General features: G+C 45.0%; 2 protein-coding genes across 9 annotated transcripts in view; one reads left to right on the plus strand and one right to left on the minus strand.

Moving 5' to 3' along the window:
- LOC6598760 (filamin-A) overlaps window positions 1–18,508 on the minus strand; it is a 40,819-nt gene that overhangs the window by 16,128 nt on the left and 6,183 nt on the right. The window contains exons 1-9 of one of the 8 annotated variants that reach the window (XM_026984379.1): window positions 15,836–15,991; window positions 11,756–12,113; window positions 4,926–5,070; window positions 4,523–4,858; window positions 4,170–4,184; window positions 2,751–2,842; window positions 1,392–2,684; window positions 938–1,324; window positions 264–830 (exon numbers count right to left, since the gene is read on the minus strand). In XM_026984379.1, coding sequence (XP_026840180.1) covers window positions 264–830; window positions 938–1,324; window positions 1,392–2,684; window positions 2,751–2,842; window positions 4,170–4,184; window positions 4,523–4,858; window positions 4,926–5,070; window positions 11,756–12,113; window positions 15,836–15,850 — 3,208 coding nt within the window. In that variant the 5' untranslated portion in view covers window positions 15,851–15,991. Of the gene's footprint in view, window positions 1–263; window positions 831–937; window positions 1,325–1,391; window positions 2,685–2,750; window positions 2,843–4,169; window positions 4,185–4,522; window positions 4,859–4,925; window positions 5,071–11,755; window positions 12,114–13,485; window positions 13,843–15,835; window positions 15,992–18,508 lie in introns of those variants that run through there. The other 7 variants (XM_026984376.1, XM_026984378.1, XM_026984380.1 and 4 more) reach the window with 7 other exon arrangements.
- On the plus strand, window positions 18,167–18,373 carry LOC113567446. The gene has a single exon (XM_026995335.1). The coding sequence runs from the start codon at window positions 18,167–18,169 to the stop codon at window positions 18,371–18,373; it is 207 nt and encodes a 68-aa protein (XP_026851136.1).

Genomic DNA, 18,508 nt, shown 5'->3' on the forward strand with positions numbered 1-18,508 from the left:
GATTAGCGAGGGGCAGCAGTGGGAGGCATTGGTATCCAACATCAAGGCACAACATCAACAAGATTACGATGCAATTAGTGTATCAAATGCGTTTAGTTATTACAAAAAAAAGAGAAAACAAACAATCAATAAGGACAACAGTAATGCAAAACGGGCGGAGGCGAGGCTTGGCGATTGCTGGGTAGTAGAGGCTTTAGATTGGAGGATTAGATTGGCGGCGGCAACACTCGGAACTGCAACTGGAACTCCTCTTCATAGCCTACCATGCGGCTGGATGCCGATGCCGCTCACTCTTGTATTCTTCAGATTCGGCACGGGCACAATCATCGGCTGGAATGGCGATCCATTGATGTGCCGATCATTGAACGTTATGTTGACGGTATAGTCCCCGGATTCGGTGGGCAGGTAGGCCACATTGCAGGTGCCGTCTCCATTGTCACGGCAGTTTATGGCCGCCTCGCAGGGACCCTCAACGGTCACGCCCAGACCTCCTTGGCCGGCACCGCGCGTATCGATCATGAACTCCGCCGGCTGACCCACAATGCCGCGCTCTAGACCCGGGCCAAAGGCCTGCACTTTGTTGGAATCGCTGCCCGTGAGGCACTGCAGCCGGAATGGACGCGGCGTAATGGGTGTGCCGCCAAAGCAAATGCTTAACAGATACTCCCCCAGCTGGGTGGGCGTAAAGTTTACCAGAAATCCCTCGGCTGTGGGTATTATGTGGGCCTTGACCCGATTCCCCGAGGGGCTGGTGATGGTCACCGCCAGATCCGCCTTGGGCAGCCCGTGGGTGATGATGCGGAACTGCTGCAAACTGTTCAGGGGCGCGGCTTTTGTGGGGGACGAATGAAATGACTTGGACTTAGACCATGAGGCACTCACGACGGACACTTGTATATAGAAAAGAGTCACAGAGGGAATAGGGATGGCTACTTACTGGGCTCGAGTCCGTCCACCTTGATCTTGGACACATCCACTGTCTGTTCCACGACCACCTTCTGGCCGAGGGGCACGCGCTGGCCCCCGTATGTCATGGTCGTAGTGTAGGCTCCCTTGGCTGGCGGCATAACCTCCACCGAGTAGGTGCTGTCCTCGTTATCGATGATCCTGCAGGGCACCTCGATCTTGGTCTCCTCATGGATGATCTTCACCTTCAGCTCGGCCTCACCCGCCTCCCGGGCATCCACATTGAAGTGGGTGGGGACATTGGGACGCACTCCTGGCTGCAGCCAGGGACCAAATGCCTGCACCTTGGCAGCATCCACAGGGACGCCCACGTACACACGATGCGGGGAGTTGGGCGTGGAAACGCCTCCATAGTTGACTGGAAAATCAAAAAAAATTTCATCAATAAGGAAATAGAGAGAGCGAATGGTTGAGCTGTGACCCACCTTCCACGGTGTGTGGCACCCCCGAGATGGGCGTGTAGGTGGCCTTCTTGCTGCCATCGGGATTGCTGGCCAACTGCACGGGCAACTTTGTGCCGTAGACATCCTGCACGACAACGTCCAAGGGAGCATTGCCCGCCAGGCTCGTGTCCACATCGAAGCTGGTCGGCTGGCTGATGGTCACGCCATTCTTCTCGAGGCCCGGCCCCGAGGCCTTCACCAGCTCCGGATGGAAGTCGGTGCGTGGCAGGATCTGGGCAATGAACGGCGACTTGGGTATGTCCTCGTTGTCGCACAGGATGTGGACGGCATACTCGCCCACGGCAGTCGGATGATACTTGACGAGTGCGGAGCCATCGCCATTGTCGTGGCACTCGATCTCCGCCTGCGAGGGGCCGGCCACAGTGAATCCGAGGGCGCCCGTCTCGCCATTGGTCTCCACCACAAAGGCGGCCGGATAGCCAATGACGCCACTGCTCAGTCCCGGCCCATAGGCCACAATGGAGGACTCCTTCTTGGGCCCGACCTTCACCTCGAACGGGGACTTGGGCACTTCCTGCCCGGCAAAGGTCACCATGATCACGTACCGCCCCTCCTTGGTGGGGTAGTAGTGGCAGTCGTAGGTGTTGCCATCGACCTTTGATTGCATGACGTTCTGGTTCATGCCCCCGGGCCCAATGACGCGCACCTCGGGCACACCCTCGCCGGCTCCCTCGGTGTGGATTTTGAAGTCGGCATCGTCCCCAACACGCACGCCCGTGGCCTGGAGGCCGCGTCCGGAGGCGCGCACCTTGCGGGCGTCCGACAGCGGCGCCACCTTCACGGGGAACGGACTGTTCGGGATAGCAGTGCCCGCATAGAACACATTGATGGAGTGCAGGCCCTGCAGGGCCGTCACGTATTCGCAGCGCCAAGTATCGTTCTCCAACTGGCGCACCTTGGCTGCCACCGAGGTCTTGTGGTTGGCCGGATCGATGATGATCACCTCGGGCACGCCGCGACCCGCGTCCTTGGCGAGGATGTCGAAGAATGTGGGCTTCTTGATGGTCACTCCCGTGGGCTGGATACCGGGGCCAGTTACCTTCACCTTTGAAGCATCGCCGGCATGTCCCTCCACCTTTACGGGGAACGGAGACTTGGGTATGTCGCGGCCAGAGAACTGAACGGTCACCTTGTGCGGTCCCTCGGCCTTGGGTATGTACGAGACCGTGTATGTGAGATTCTTGTCATTGTTGAAGCGCACATCGGCCTTTTCGATCTCTCCGTTGGGCCCCTCGATGTCCACATCGACAGCACCTGCGGAAATACAATATGAGAGTAAGTGGAGGGATCTTTGGTATCCACATTCACAAGATTCCTTACCCTTGCCAGCGGAGAAGGTTTCCACTGTGAAATTGGCTGGGGCACCAACCACAGGACCAATTGGCTCAATTCCAGGACCATAGGCACGCACTCTGTGAAAAGGAGAAGCGGATAAGAATCATTTAGAGGACAGGACAGCAAAACGTTAAGCTTTATGCAGCCAATTATGATACAAAGAGGATAAAACATTTAATTCTCGCAGACAGCCCAGAGCAGAGTTTTTTCATGCGGCGACTCTAATTAGCTTCATTATCACAATGGCAATCACACTGCTATTTACAATAAGCTGGATCCATAAATAATACAAAAACTAACTATTTTTAGCAACAATAGCAGCAAGATAGCGCAAAGAAATTTGAAATTTTTTGAATCTCGATAGACTGCAGTGGCGTCTTCACGGATCACAGCGGTCATTTGTGGTACTAAGAATATCGAATGTAGAATGTACATTTTCTACAACATGACATGTATGTAAAAAAAATTAATATGAAGATGTCGTGTAGTAAATATATTTACATGTAGGCTACACGATTTCGATTGATTTTAAACTACTCCGATAATTTCGATCGATAGAAGAGAAATTTGAATGTTCAAATATAAAATGCTAGGAAAAAACGTTATATAAATCTGGTATCCCATGATTATTAAGCAATTAAAGAAAATAAAGGTTATAGCTTAATTTGTACCATTTTACAGATCTTTAACATATGTAGATAAAGCCACGGTTGCCACACAAATAGTGCACGTACATATATTGCCTGCTTTCTCCAATACGGTCTCAATCTGATAAAAAAAATTACAATTTCAATCAAAAAAAAGCCAACAAAAACACCAGTTTTTGACGAAAAATCGTCTAATGTGGCAACCGTGGATATAGCCTACTAGAATTCGTTGCAATTGAAGCAAATCAAGAACATGTGATGGACGGTTCAGGCGGTTTCAGTTAACAGAGCAGCAAATCCAATCTGAAATTATATCCGCTTTGGCCAAGAAATATGCGTTTAGTGAGCGCTAATTGAAGCCAACAAAAGCCGCCAGCGAGAGCGAGCGCGAGCGCGAGCAAGAACAAGAACAAACAGGAAAGCAGCAGTCAGCAGTCAGCGGGTAGCAGGCAGCCTGCCTGTCAGCCAGCGTTGAAGTATCCATTAGATACGCATCGCTCAAGGCTAGAGCTCAGAGCCGGCAACGGCAACAGCAACAGAAGTAACCGAAAATAAGACAAACTGCCAGCAGAACATTTAAATCAAAATCAAAAACAGAAATCATCGAAAGCAAAAATTAAAAAAAAAAAAGAAAAACAGAAAAAAGGAAGCCGGCGAATGAAAAACCAAAAACGGAACGAGAAAGAACGTTGGGGCCAAAAGAAGAAGGCCGAAACGGAACGAGAAGAGAGGGGGAGAGGGCATGCCGAAAACTTACCGCGGCGGAGGAATGCTGAGTTTTGCATTTTTTGAGGCATTTTAATAAAAATACAAGGTACGAGTAGTAGATATATACACAGATATATATAGGGAAGGGAGAACAAGAACAATATCCAAAAAATACATTAAAAGGTTGCCCAAAAAAAGAGAAAGAGAGAGAGAGAAAAGAAGAAAGACAGAGAAGAGTGTTTGAAAATCGAGATTAGATTAGAATCGGAATAAATGCATAAGCCGAAGGGAAATACAACTTCAAATTGAAATACAATTGAGACAGAGAGAGGGGGAGAGAGAGTATTACAACAAGAGACAGATATATGTATGTATATTCAATTAGAGACATGCCCCACTCACCTGTTGGGGTTCGTCTTGGGCCTCAGTGGTGCTCCCGTCTTCAGCTTAGAGTTGGGATACTGCGACAAGTACGTCATCATGGACTGCTCATCGACATTGGGATTGACCAGCTCCTCGGGCTTGATCAGCTGACGGACATTCAACCAATCGTCGGCCAGACCCATGGCCTCCGATGCATTCTGGACAGCATCCTTCGAGTCCCACATCTCCCAGTCGGGGCACAGACCCGGGGCACAGGCATCAACCAAAGCGCCCACCGCCTTGCCAGTGGTCCAGTCATTGGTGAAGTTATTGATGGGCAAATCGGGTATCTTGGCATGTATCCAGTTCAGTAGGCTGCAACACACAGGACGACAAGAGTAAGATTAAGTGTCGACAGAGTCACTGGATGATCTCCACTTACCGCTGCTTGGGCGTCGGTCCGGAGCCGTTCAGCTGCTTCTCATCCTCGCCATCCCACATGGGCATCGATATCGAGTAGTGGAGAATGAGCGTCCATATCAGGCCCAGTATCAGTTTCAGCTTGCAGTCCACAATGTCCGAGGAGTCTGGAAAACAATGTGCAATGGAGTGGTTTGGAGTGGTTAAATCGGATTGAATGGCGGATAAACGGGAAGAACGGGACGAACGGCAACCGTTAACAGTGCTCAAAAGCCGTCGTAAGCCTAATGTATCTATTAATTGCCTTAACAACCGCTGTGGCTGCCACTGCAATTGCTGCTGGCATCTGTCAATGCCAACACTTTGCTGCCTGCCGTTCTGGTTGCTGGTTTCTGCTTGCTGGCTGCTTCTTGCTGCAAACCTGTTGCCATTCGACAAGCTGCCAATTATGTACAAAGATGTCCGCTAACTGTTACAGCCACTTTACCACTGCCTCCACCTCCTGCTCCTCCCCTTTTGCCGGTCAAGTTCAGGGCTGTTTATGCACGCCACACGCAACATGTCTGGCCGGTTGCTGTCTGGCCAAGTTTAAGGTCAGACACTCTTTGGCCAAAAAGCATCGCTGCTCCGACTTCTTTTGTCATGCTAAACAATTCAAAATAGTCGAACGGAACGAAACGGGCCTTTCGTATGGGTTTATTGAACCGCCGCCCAACTTAAGAATGGACTCTTTCTTTATAGCCGTAACACCGCAAAGTGAAAGGCCTCGCATCCCCGAGCATCAATCGGCCTAATTGCCTATCATAGTCCGCACTCTCGGACCCTCCTTGGACCCTCACTCGCGAATGCATTTGCCACGCACTGAACCATGGCATCGAATCGAATGGAATGCCATGTCCAACACACGGGGAAAGTTGCCGCCGGCCACAGAAAACACTGTTGGCAGTCGCTGGCAACAGAAGTGACGACAAATCCAAGTACTTTAATGACTTACCACTAGATTTGGAACACTGTTTGCCCTATGTTTGCCCCCAAAGTAGCGCTTTTGTGTAGAACACAAGGGTTAGCACATATTGTATTCGTGTAGTGATCGATCTATGGGTGTAGGATTACCTGGAGGTATCCAATAATGCTTTCAGACTGGACCCGGAATAAAAGATATTGTATCTAAGTACAATTGTAGGCCTCTGTTGCAAAGAGTCTAATGCAGGTCCTTGCTTCCATTGCTTCAAGAAGCGAATGCCCCAGAATGCAAAAACAAAACACATGCCAGGTCGCACTAGTAGACTGTTGAGGCCGAGACTGAGGCTCAGGACCGAGAATGCAAAAACAAAATACACAGTATGCGTGACGATGCTCACTTCGCGGATCAATTCGAATCTCGTTAACTGCTTTTCACCCCAAAAAGCCCTATCTGACGCTGGTCTAATGTATAGCCATGGCTCTTCCTATCAAACCAATATAATCTTTATTGTATAACGATGACAGCTCCAATTTCCCCATGAATTATTGCTTACTCTCCCACTTGTAGGGTATCATCTAGCCAAAACTGAAACACATGTGTACAATTTCTTAGAGAGCTTTTCGAGTACCAGAATATTTTTATCTTCTCTTATCTTTCGGGGTTTTTTTTTTTTTGTTGCCGTTAAACGATTGCTGATACACTCGCCTGCGCCTCTCTACCACCCTCTCCCCACAAAAGCAATAACAGCTTTTTTTTTTTTAGCTAAATTTGCAACTTGTCTTTGTTCAGTTTGTGTTTGTTGCTGGACATAGGAAACCGGCTGGATGGGTTGCTTGAACGGTGGCTGGCCTGGCCCCTAAAAGCCATCAAATTGTCAGACATGGTCATGTGTACATTTGACCAGGTTTTAAATACGCTTTTACGCACGAACAAATGACAAATTAGCTGAATGCCTGCCTGCCAATCTGTATGCTCAGCCTGTTGACATATTTATGAAAAATTACATCGAATGGCAAGATTCAGCATTGACCGACGGCGAGTGCAACAACTCCATTCCATGCCACTCCATGGCATTCCATCCATATTCGAGTCTGCTCCTCTGGCAGTTCCATTTGGCGAGTCGAAAGAAAGCCACAATTAAAACGGCAGATGGAAGATGGATAAATAAATAAATCGCTAGAAATGATTTGGCTAATTAGGCAGCAGTCGGTTGGCATGCCAATCTCCAAGACGGAGATGGGGACTCCAACTCTGGATGTGGCTCTGTGCTCTCTGTGCTACCCAAACTGGTTGTCAACCCCAAAGTTTGCTTTTGGCACGACGGCGCGAACACGAAAATGGGCTGTAAATTATTAAGAAATATGCTAATGTTCGTGTGGCAGCAGGCAGGAGATTCCATAACAGCGATAGGGAATGCAGACAACCCATCTCCAACTCCAGCTCCAAAGAGCCATACATATGCATAAGTGTGAAGAAAACTTCTGAGTGGAATCTCTGTGCGGGTCTTCCATAATATCTCTGCATATCATCCATATATGCAGACCCCGCCGCCTCCAGCATTAATCATGGGAACGAAAACAGTTCTTGGAAGCGAATTAATCTTTTTCTAGCGAAGATATGGCCCGATAAGATCTCGTTTAAATGGTACCATGATATCATCTAGTGCTTATAAAGATTATATTCCAGAGAGAGAAATGAGAGAATCCACAATTACAGTTGAAACGAATGGAGAAAATTATTCGGAGCATCCTCCGCCATTGGAAGCCACAATCCATCATCATTTTGTTGTCATTGTCCCAGGCCACGGCAATCGGATATGTCCACCCCGCCCATGTCCGATGCGACCTGTTGCCACAATGTATCCAATCGGCTTCTTCTTCTCGGCCGATGCCATGCCAAATGATGACTTGACATGATTTATATGCTCGGCAGATTGCCCCAAGAATTATTATGATGTTAAGTGCTGCAGACTGCAGTGGAAAAGTATTTAACATTCAGATAAACAAGACTCCGGAGGGGCGCAGCCACTGCGGCTGCTGAGGCTGCAACTTCTCGGATTCTGGAGGCCACAGACCCGGCTCTGCCACAGCCAGCATTCAACCGGCTTTGGTCTGGGTCACAGCCGCCAGACACGTTCTTTGAGCGGCACGCGCATACCAGAGTCAGAGTCAGAGTCAGAGCCAGAGCCAGAGCCAGCGATAGAGCCAGAGCCCCAACCAGAGACGGAGTGCAATGTCTGTCTAGATTTTTCCGCAACGGAAAAACCAGTTTCCACTCGCATCCAGACTGGGAAGTCTTCGTCTAACTGTTGCGTGGCTAATTAAATTAGAGTCAGGGCAACAGGCAGGGCGGCATGTGGCATGTGGCAGGCTAAGCTTCAACTGCAATCTGCTTAGAAAGTTGGAGCCTGTCTTGGCAACTCCCTCTTGACACTTTAAGCCGCTTCAAGATCCATTTTGGGGGATCTTTTCAATGTGGGTTGTGGGTTCGCTTTGTTTTCTTGCCCCACATTTGCGGCTCTCTGCGGCTGTCACTGACTCTGTAGTTTTGTCACTTGTTTTGGGGTTAATTGAGTCGGGTGTTTCTCTCTCGATCTCTCTCGGAATTTCTCTGGTTAATTTGAATAAATGACCGAGAAAAGCAGAGAGAGATTGCAGCCGTAGAGGCCACTAATCACGCTTATAATCTAATCAAAAATTTATTTGTTATTCCAGCATTCCATCATTTCTATAGCTATTTCTATTTCCATTGAATGCATCAGAATCCAAGGGTTAGCTGCCAGATCGGTGACGTGTCTCAACTCCGTTTCGATGGCGTCATGTCACGGCTTGCTGCAGAATGACTTATGATCACCGGATGAGTACGTGCTGACTGCATGCCTCTAGGTGGGGTTGGTGATCAATAACAGGCCTTCGGCATTTCTGAGCAATTCAGCAACAATTCAACGGAAATTCAGGCTGATATTCGGGGGCTCTATGATTCATCTCCAAAGCGTGAGAGTTTGGCCTTAGGCAAATACGGTTATGTGGTCTATAGATACGCTAAATTATCAAAACATGTTGAGCAAAACGGAAGCTTGTTTACTACCGAATTTCTGCTTAATTTATCAACATTTTTTGTGTGCCTTTTTTCAAGAATTTTCTAGATAAGAACTCGAGGGGGGTTTCGTTCTCTCCACACAAATATTTCTTAATTAGTTTTCAAATTTATTTGAACAAATAATTAACAAGCAATCGAAATTTGGGTCAAACGGGTAACGGGTGGCATCCATTAAATAAAATTGTAGACATATTTACTGATTGACTCATCCCCCGACCCCCTTGGAAAATCTCAAGTACTAGATGATGTTTGGTGTTGATTTCGGTTTGAAAATGATGGCGTCATCAATAACAATCAATTGCCTGTGACAAATTGAGACGCGACAGACTTTGAAGTTTTTCCTCGCTGGCAACAATACAATCCAAAACTTCGTTCCAGTCCCCAGATGTTTGTGGTGTGTGGATTGTATGATGTCATGGGAAGTCCGCTCAGCTCTGAGCGACTTTATCTCTACTCCAACACCGCTCACGTACGTATCACGAGTATTACGAGGCTTGTTCTTTTCTCCCTGTTTCGTATTTTTAATTTTTGTGTTTTTGTTTGCTTTTTTATTGCCCGAGTGCTGCTTTATTATTGTTTCTGTAGATCTTTTAGCGCAAACATTTGGCAGAAAAGATACTCGTACGATGGAAATCTACAAACCCTCGAGCTGAAGCTGGAGCTGCGTGGAGACCACACAATTTCGCGCTAATTCAATTGACAGCACAAAAGCTCGAAAATAAAACCAAAGAAATAAAGAAACTGCGAAGTGAACTGTGGCTTTAGATTGGGGATTTGAGAGAGATACAGTAGAGGCCCAAAAAGCAGGAATGCCACTAAAGTTTTCCTCAAAAGAGCGTTGAATTTCTCTTTTGGCAGCTTTCACTGTTCCAACGGGAAAACGCAACACACAACAGGAAGAGGTGCAGCCGTCGTCTCGTTAAATTAATTAAATATCTATTTCGCCAAAATAACGCATCCATTATCTGTTTTTTTTTTTTTTGGCAAACATTTGACTTGGTGACAAACCCCATTTATGGCTAAAATTCCTGTGTATGCGCAAAATTTAGTTAATGACTAACCTAAATAAGGGAGTGATTCATGCAACGCCTTGCGAAATTTACGAGTGCTCGAATTTCGCGAATTTAAATCCTCAATATTCGCAGCGAACGTCAAAGTTTTTCGGCAGTCTATAGATATAGAATTTGCCTTATCGAAGCGAAAGCGAAAGCCCCACCGCCATGCTGATTAGCTGTAAAAATACCTCCCTTGCGATTGTGGTGGAGAGTCGTTTAAGAAACTGTCTGTCGGGCGAACCCTCATTTCGTTTTGTTGACAAAAAAGAAAAGAAAATAAGAAAAAGAGTATGGTATGTAAACATTTCTGTAAACATTATTTACCTAGCTGTCAATTATTGACAAACGCGTTTTTTTTTTCTGAAATACATATGTACATATGTGCCCCCAAGGCGCTTATCTTGTACATAAAGTAGGTAGGCAGCCACTGAATGATCGTCTTTCTGTCTGTCTGCTTGGAGTGCACGGGGAGGCGTGTTCTCGAAGATGGAACAAACAAAAAACCGAGTGGAAAAGTCTTATCAAAAGCGTCACGGGGTCACTATTACAATGTGCTTGCTTGGAAATGTAATACCCGAGAGAATAATCTGTCCATCCGCTGAATGAATGAATGAATGCCTCTGCTCAATGACCGACTGAGGCACTGACTCATAGAACCCTGCTCATATCACATGCCACATCTGGTAGATCTCATTGAAGTTCTCTCTCAATCAATACAAATTAGCAGATGCAGCAGGTTTCTGGCATTGAGAGTCCCCGCTTGGATTCGGATTCTGCCACGCTCGTGATTTTGCAATGGCACTTAGTCTATGAATATGATAGCTCTATACGCTGGTATCTAATGAAATTAACCTTCCCATTTGTCCACGCTTCGTTGGTGCTCTCTTGTGGAAAAGTACATACATACTCGTATATCGAATTTATAGCCGAAAGTGTGAAATACAATAAAACAAAAGGGAAAGAAAGATTGCGATTGCTACTACATCGACGGATGGATGCCCTCTAAATGTCCAAGGGAAGTCCAAGGGTACATCTCTAGAGGCTAGAGAAGGGCTGTTTATCAGAGCATCAATATGCCGGGTCATGCACACGACATGTTTGGTGTTTCGCTTGTGCGTCTCAATATGGGAGCAAGGACGTTCCCACCGCTGATATGGTTTCAAGCTCGCTCTCAAATCGAGTATAGCTCTGTCGCATACTACAGCTGAGGTACTGCTAATAGCCAATTGCCAACACACACAGTCTTGAAATATGCATATGAGTCGTACAATCGCACAACGAAATGAAAGTAAAATCGCATTGAAGCTGGCGCTTTGAATAAAAGCCAGCAATGACATCATTTTTTGTGTGTTTTGTAGTCTGGAAGCGAATCGTGGAAGCATCCACGTTGGGGAGCTGTGTGTGGAATGCAGCAGCAAGCATCCGAGAAGCATCTCCCACTCCATTCTTGCGGCGTTGGCGAGGCGCATCTTTGGTTGGATCTTCTATGCAAACTTTGCAATTTTCAATGAAAAGAATTTCAATTTGCATTATTATTAATTTATACAGTTAGTTGACTCATCCATGACCGCAGTGGTTGTTGTGGTTAAAAACTATTAGAGATCCCAAACCGTATCTCAAATTGCTCTTGGGCCCCACCCCAACATTTCTACGCTAAAAGATAATCCGAAAATTCTGGGAAACAGATGCAAACAACACGATATGGCGATTTGGAATACAAATTTGACTACTTACCAATGTTAACGATTTTGATGCCCTCATCCTGAAGGAATTTCAGGGCCACCGATACGTTCTCCAATTTCTGGCTGCGGAATGTTGGACGTTTGTTATACTTGGGCAAACGCTTCTGGGACAGCACCTCGAGGAGGGCGATCAGCCGCAGGCCATCGGACAGATCCGTTTCCAGATTGTTTATCGACCGATCGATGGTCTTCAGGTGCTCGTTCGCCCACCGTGTGAAGGTGTTCTGTTGGATCTTCTTCCACTGCGCATCCTCGGCAAGATCACGTTCGGCCTCCATGTCTTCGTCGAAGTTCTCCTCGTACTGGTCCGCCGGCTGCTGCTGCTGCTGTTGTTGGTAATAGTCGTTCGGCTGTGGGTTAGCGAGTGGTCAGATGGTTCAGATATCAGGTTAGTCCCAGGGAGTACTACTATGAATGGGTGGGGTGGGGTTTCGTGTGGTGTGTGCGTGGGATGTTGGCTGAAAACCACTTGACAGTTATGCATAAGTCCACTCCACTCCTGGAGCCAAATACCGCAGCAGCGAATCGAAAAAGGTGTGGCGCAGACTTGTTCCAGTTTCAGGTTACGAACGCCAAGCATAACAACTCCTATCGCCGAGTGGACTGCTTGTCCACTTTCCACACATGTCCCCCTCCAAGTGGCAGAGGAGAAGAGGAGCATTCTGGTGGCAGAGTCGACAAAAGAACAACACTTTACTAGAGACGAGTATTATTTTATGAGTCTTCATCGTGTTTAGCTTTTATCTGCAATAACTACAGCGTGCTAATGGTTCAAATTATGTGTATTTCTGAGAACATCCATATTTCGTTTTATCCCCAGGGTTATATAACTGCGTGCAGTATTTCGAATTTCAGAAAACACCAACACTTCGTATCTGCGGGCGAACGGAACCCTCGTTTGAAGAAACAAGTTCCCAGGTATCTTTTACGCCCCGATCCAAAAGTTTCGAAACAACCTCCGAAAAGGGTGTAGAGTAGAGAAGAATGAATGCCCACGAAGAACGAGCACAAAAGGAGAGCAAGTTCGCGTGCCACACAGAAGAAACTTTTGGACAAAAACCTAACAGAAATAGAGAGCGGCTGGCAGACAGCCCACCCGACCCCCGCCGGGCCCCTGCTCTGTCTGGTTTGTTGGCCAAGAAGCGGGATAGAAACTAAAGGAAATTGGAGTGGCGACGACGACCACGGTCAGGCCGAGTGCGCAGCGTGTGAAGTTCATTAACATTTTCATTAATTGCAAAAGGCCGCGGAGCGACAAAACGCAATGCAGAGTGCAACAATTAAACGATAAATGACCAATTTTGTAATACTCTCTCTTGAAGGTACACAAATTGTGGGCACACAAACACACGTCGGAGTGCTGGAGAAGAGATTAAACACACACACACTCCACCTGTGGGGGTGGGGAAGAGAGAACACACACACCACCTGTGGGGGTGGGGAAGGGAACACACACAGCGAGAAAGTTTAGCCACGCAATGATTCTTAGTCTCTGTGTGTTTATTAATTAAATAATTAAAAACCCCAGCTAAAAATTTCACTTCTGTATCAAACTAAAGGATTTCACATTTTGGTGGAATTTAATATCCTTTTTAAAACATAATTTATTTGATTCACTGTTGGGAAACGGGGGAAGAAGATCACACGCAGGACATAGGGACACACACACACACACGCAACACTTTACAGGCGATGAAGAGGGGGACACACGAACACACACACCTGTTGATGGCAAACGTCGTAGTTCTTGTTGTTGTTGTTCTGTGCTGACGTTGGCTGTTGGGCGTAAAAATTTAAATTGCTAAAATTTGGCACAAATTGCGATGCGTTCTGCTCTGTATGGTTGTTGCCGTTGACACACGCGTTTGTCTGGAAATTTGGCGGGTTTTTTCTATTGTTGAGATGATGGCTATTGTTGCTGTGGCTGAGGAATATGGTCGCCTGTGTCGCCGCCGTCTGACCACCGTTTGTATAATTCGCGTGAACGGATATTGGGACTGGGACGGGACCGTCGTCAGCGTCGTTACTGTTGCGCGTCGAAAATGCTTTTGACGCGACGATCGCCGACGGAGTTTCTCGCGCACCGGCATTTTCGCGTCTCTCTATCTCTCCGTTGTACATGTAGCCGGTTTTGTTGTTGTTGCTGCTGCTGCTTCTGCTCTCCTCTTTGCTCTCCACTTCGTATCTTTCGTATTTTGTTTTCGTTTTGCTTTTAGGTGAAAATGCACGAGTTGGCAGCGCTCTTTCTTTTAACGTAAGAACGATAGATACCAGCGCCGTAAAGCATCGATGAATTATATATTATATATATACACGGTTTACCGTTCTGTGGAGTGGAGAATGTTCGTACATAAACAGGTTTTTTTTGACAACAAAAAATTCAAGTTCAGTGTGAGAGCGTAAGGGGTTTGCTTATCGCGGTATTTTCAGTATTTTGCAGTATTTTTATTAATTATTAAGAAGTATATTTTGGCTGTCTTAAGTTTAAGCTGTGAGCCGCAAAGTATGCATTGGTTAAGCCTTTGAACGAGCCTATGAATTTCCGTTATGAATTATGACTTATTGAATTTTCAAAATTTTTGATAATGTTTGTAGTAATAATAGTAATACCCGTATTAAGAGATTACTCAAACCAACAAAGTTTATTTTTCTAAAATACTGCAATAGTATATTTTACAATTTATGAAGTGCCCGACTTTTTGAATTTCCCGCCTCTTCTCTGCTTCTGTCAAACGGCTCTACAATTGATTTCTGTCAAAATTTGAAGAAGCTTCGTCGTATAGTTTGGGGATTCCTCGAAATTTGAGGAGAAAATGGAAAAGTTAATTCCCGTGTGCTCTTTTAGATATTACCAGTAAGCAGGTAGTACCTACTAGGTACTTATAAACTCGTAAATACATTTGTAACCCACAAAGTATTCATTTTATAAACCTTTTATAGAGATTATCAATTTAATAGATGTTTTAATAAATGTTTTGTTTTTTTTTTTTGTGAATAAATAGATCTTAGTCAAACATATCACTTCTTAAAACCGATTTTCTTAGCTTCTCCTTCATTTGTAAATAAGCGTTCGTTCTATTATTAGCACTTAAACCAATCCCTCAAACGTCCTGTCATTGACCCTTGTCAAAAAACACACAGACGCTATGTATGTATATCATAAGAAATATACTAAGTCCGATCAAAGAACATGATTCATAAAACACACCCAAGTCCCAAAGAGGAACAAATAATTCTGGTAAATATTTGGCATATTTGCGGATTGCTTTTGGCAATGCCTTTTGGATTCCCATGGGGTTCCGCGCTCCCCCGGCAACGAGGCGATCCGCCTGATCAAATGCAAAAACGAAAGGCAGACACAAATGCACTGCGACGAGTGGAACGAAGACAAGTGAATGAGCGAAGCAAATGGGGCTGACAGCAAACGACCTTCTCAATATGGTTAGAAATTGTTAATTTTAGCCAAATGAGTCAAAAATCGAGTAGCACAACCGGCTCGCTGATCGATGGCAGATCTGTGCTTGGGGACTACGTAATCTAATTTTTTGGAAGCTCATCCTTCACGGCATTCCACAAGGGAGTGCGACTTTGGGGCCCCCAAACACGGTCGCCCATTCACCTATTGTGTGTAGTGTGGGTATGCCCTAATATGGAAATATATATACATTCAACTCGGACCGGACCAAATGCGGTAGCCGCGACTGCGACTGCAACTGCGACGACCATTGAACGTGAGGCGCCACTTGCATCGCTGGCTGGCTCGTTGTCGCGGGGGCATGGCGTGAATCAGCACCCAGTGAAATGCTAAATAAATTTTCACTTCCATTTTAATTAATTTGAATTTATTTTGCACTAAAATTACACACAACATTTACACACCGCAGGCAGCTGGGCCAAAATTGGCTGCTGCGTCTCTACGCCACGACTAAAAATAAATTGACAAATATTTTGTGTTTTTATGAAAAGGTAATGAAAGCCACATGTCCTCTATTTCGGCTCATACAAATAGGAATACCCCCAAATGGAAATCTGTGTGGGGGAAATGGGGGAAGAGGGACCGAACCAAACTCACTTTTCGGGACGCCATGCTGACGGTTGTTGTTGAATGATCTCAAGTTGTAATACTTCGAAGAATGATGGCTAATACTGATGATCTCTTGATTGCCCACTAATTGCACAATGCCTGGCAGGTCGAGCACGTTTTTCATAAACAAAACACACACACGCACAGTGAGAGAGCAATTCTCTAATGAGTTTTTCTGAGTTTCGTAAACAAATTTCAGAATTTTCTTTTTCGAAAATAATTTGCACGAGCTGCGCGCGTTTGGGTTGGCGTTCAGGTCGCCTCGGCTCCACTCGGTTGGATTCTGTTCTGTTGTGTTATCTTGGGCTGGGGCTGTGGCGTCGTCACCGAGACGTTGTAACGTGTACTGCTGGTCGCGACAAATTTTCAACTCGACTGAGTTGCTGCGCCTCCTTGCTCAAAGTTTTAATGCAGCCAAACGCGCTCAGCTTTTTTTGCTCAATTTCTTTATTATTATTCACTCAGAATAATCATACAGCAGGGGCTACGAATATAGGATCAGGGGATGAGGGATGGGAATATGAAATAATATGAAATATGAAAATCGAATATATTATCTTGTATTGTTGTATTTGTATTGTATGTGTCGTATGGGCTACGAATATATGTACACACATAGGTACAGAGATGAAGGATCTTCAGAAATTTATTGAAAAATGTATCCCTAAATTTACTACCCTATTTGTTAGAAGGTACAATCCAACAGATCCTTTACCCTTTTCCTTGAACTCTTTCTAAACTCAATATTAACCTTGGGTTTATCGCCCGAACCTATGCAAACGGCCGCGACTGTATAACATCTTCAATACATAATTTGTTCAATATTTGTTTCGCCTTATGCTTTGTGTTGTGTTTTTGGTATTGCATGTGACGTTGACTTTGACGTCGACTGCACTCTTGACTCTGTTTGGCAGGTTTTTGGCGACGCGTTGCCCCACGAATGTGATTTTCAGCGCGCAGCTGATTTTGTTGGTGTTCTATTCATAGAACCTGCTCGTCCGATTAGTCGTTGTCTTTTGTCTTTTGTCTGTTGTTGGCCAAAACTGAAAGTGCCTCCTGACCCGTGCTTCATTTGTTGCCACTTTTGTTGACGGTCGCGGCCGCCACAAGTGCAATGCGCATTCCGTGTTTCCCCGACAGCTGACTCATCAACATAATTTGGCATATATATACATGTGTATGAAAATATGCAAAATAAACGAACCGCATCAAAGTCCTAAATCAAATTAACAATTTGAACAAAATTTGACACCCCGAAATTCCTATACCCTTATCGCTCGACAACCAACAAAAGGTCGTATAAATCTGCTGTTTAGGAAATTGAGCTGCAGATAGAATTTTGGCTGATGTGTTAGAAAATCTATAATAGTAATACTATTTACTATTGCATTTATAAATATTATACAATAATAATAATTTAAGAAAAAATATATAATACCCCTTGGCAGAGTATCACATCATGTTCTTGTGGCTAGTTCTGCCTTAGGAGATGACTAAGACGCTCCGGGCCAATCAGCTGTCATAAATTCTTTGATTTTATTTGGCTTGGGTCGAAAGACTTTTGTTTCTAGATAAAAAAAAAACGGTACAATGCAGAGAGCACGCTAAAAATATCATAAATTTGATTTTGATTACGTGATTTGAATGCTGGAATTTGGCAAAAGAATGATTGCCCTCAAAAGCTTAAAATAACAAACAATCGATACTAAACGATATCAAAATGGATAACCGTATCCGGGTATGCACTTTATAGGTGCTAGGATAAGATATGGGGTGGGAAATCTGTGTACTAATCTTAACTATAAGTTCTGCAAAAATTTAAATTATTTGATGACCAAAATTCCACTTGGCGTTTCGTGTGTGGCCACGCGTGTGTTGTTTTACACAAATATTATTTCTATATGTATAACTGATCATGCCAGCAGCTGTTTCGGTCTTTAAAATTTTTATGTTCCGCATACGCCCCATTGCCGCCAAATATCATCACGTGTGTACGATTTTACCCTTTATCTTCTGCTTTCTTATGTATCTGCTGCTAAAATATTGTACGCCCGAAAATAAATGGTTTTCTATTAGCAACAAATCAGCGGAAACTTAAAAATCATTCACCATAAAAATTTGAAACAAAAGAAATATTCAAAGTTTTCCATGGCACACTTATACAACAATTAAATAACAGAGTACAGAGATAAATATTTGCCAATCTACGCAAACGGTTACAAGCAATTGTTTCAATATTTGGCTTTCAAAGAGAACTTAAATGTATAAAATCAACAAATTTCTCTAACAAAATATCAGTTTCAAACGAAAGATAGAAAGATGAAGTTCTTTACTGTCCTTTTGTTTCTGTGTGCCATGGCTGGATACTCCTTTGCTACGGGAACATCTTCAACAACTACAGAACAGGCCTTTACAACCGCTGCAGCGCCAGCCGCTGTCACCCCTGGACCATGCGGAGGAAATCAAATTGGAGGACCTAGTGGCAAGATTGTACGCAATGCCAAAAAACTATACTTCTTTTATTAATAAATATTAAACAGGAAGTGTAAAAAGTTTCTGTTTATCTGACTAAGACTTGTCTGTTGGTTGATTCTTTTCGTTGCTGTGCGAAGTACGAATCACACAAAAGCTACAAACCAGAAAAGGTGTAGGAAATTGTAT

Source organism: Drosophila persimilis, unplaced genomic scaffold (assembly GCF_003286085.1).
Source record: "Drosophila persimilis strain 14011-0111.01,24,50 unplaced genomic scaffold, DperRS2 tig00000000-arrow-pilon, whole genome shotgun sequence".
In the NCBI taxonomy this organism is placed as follows: Eukaryota; Metazoa; Arthropoda; class Insecta; order Diptera; family Drosophilidae; genus Drosophila; species Drosophila persimilis.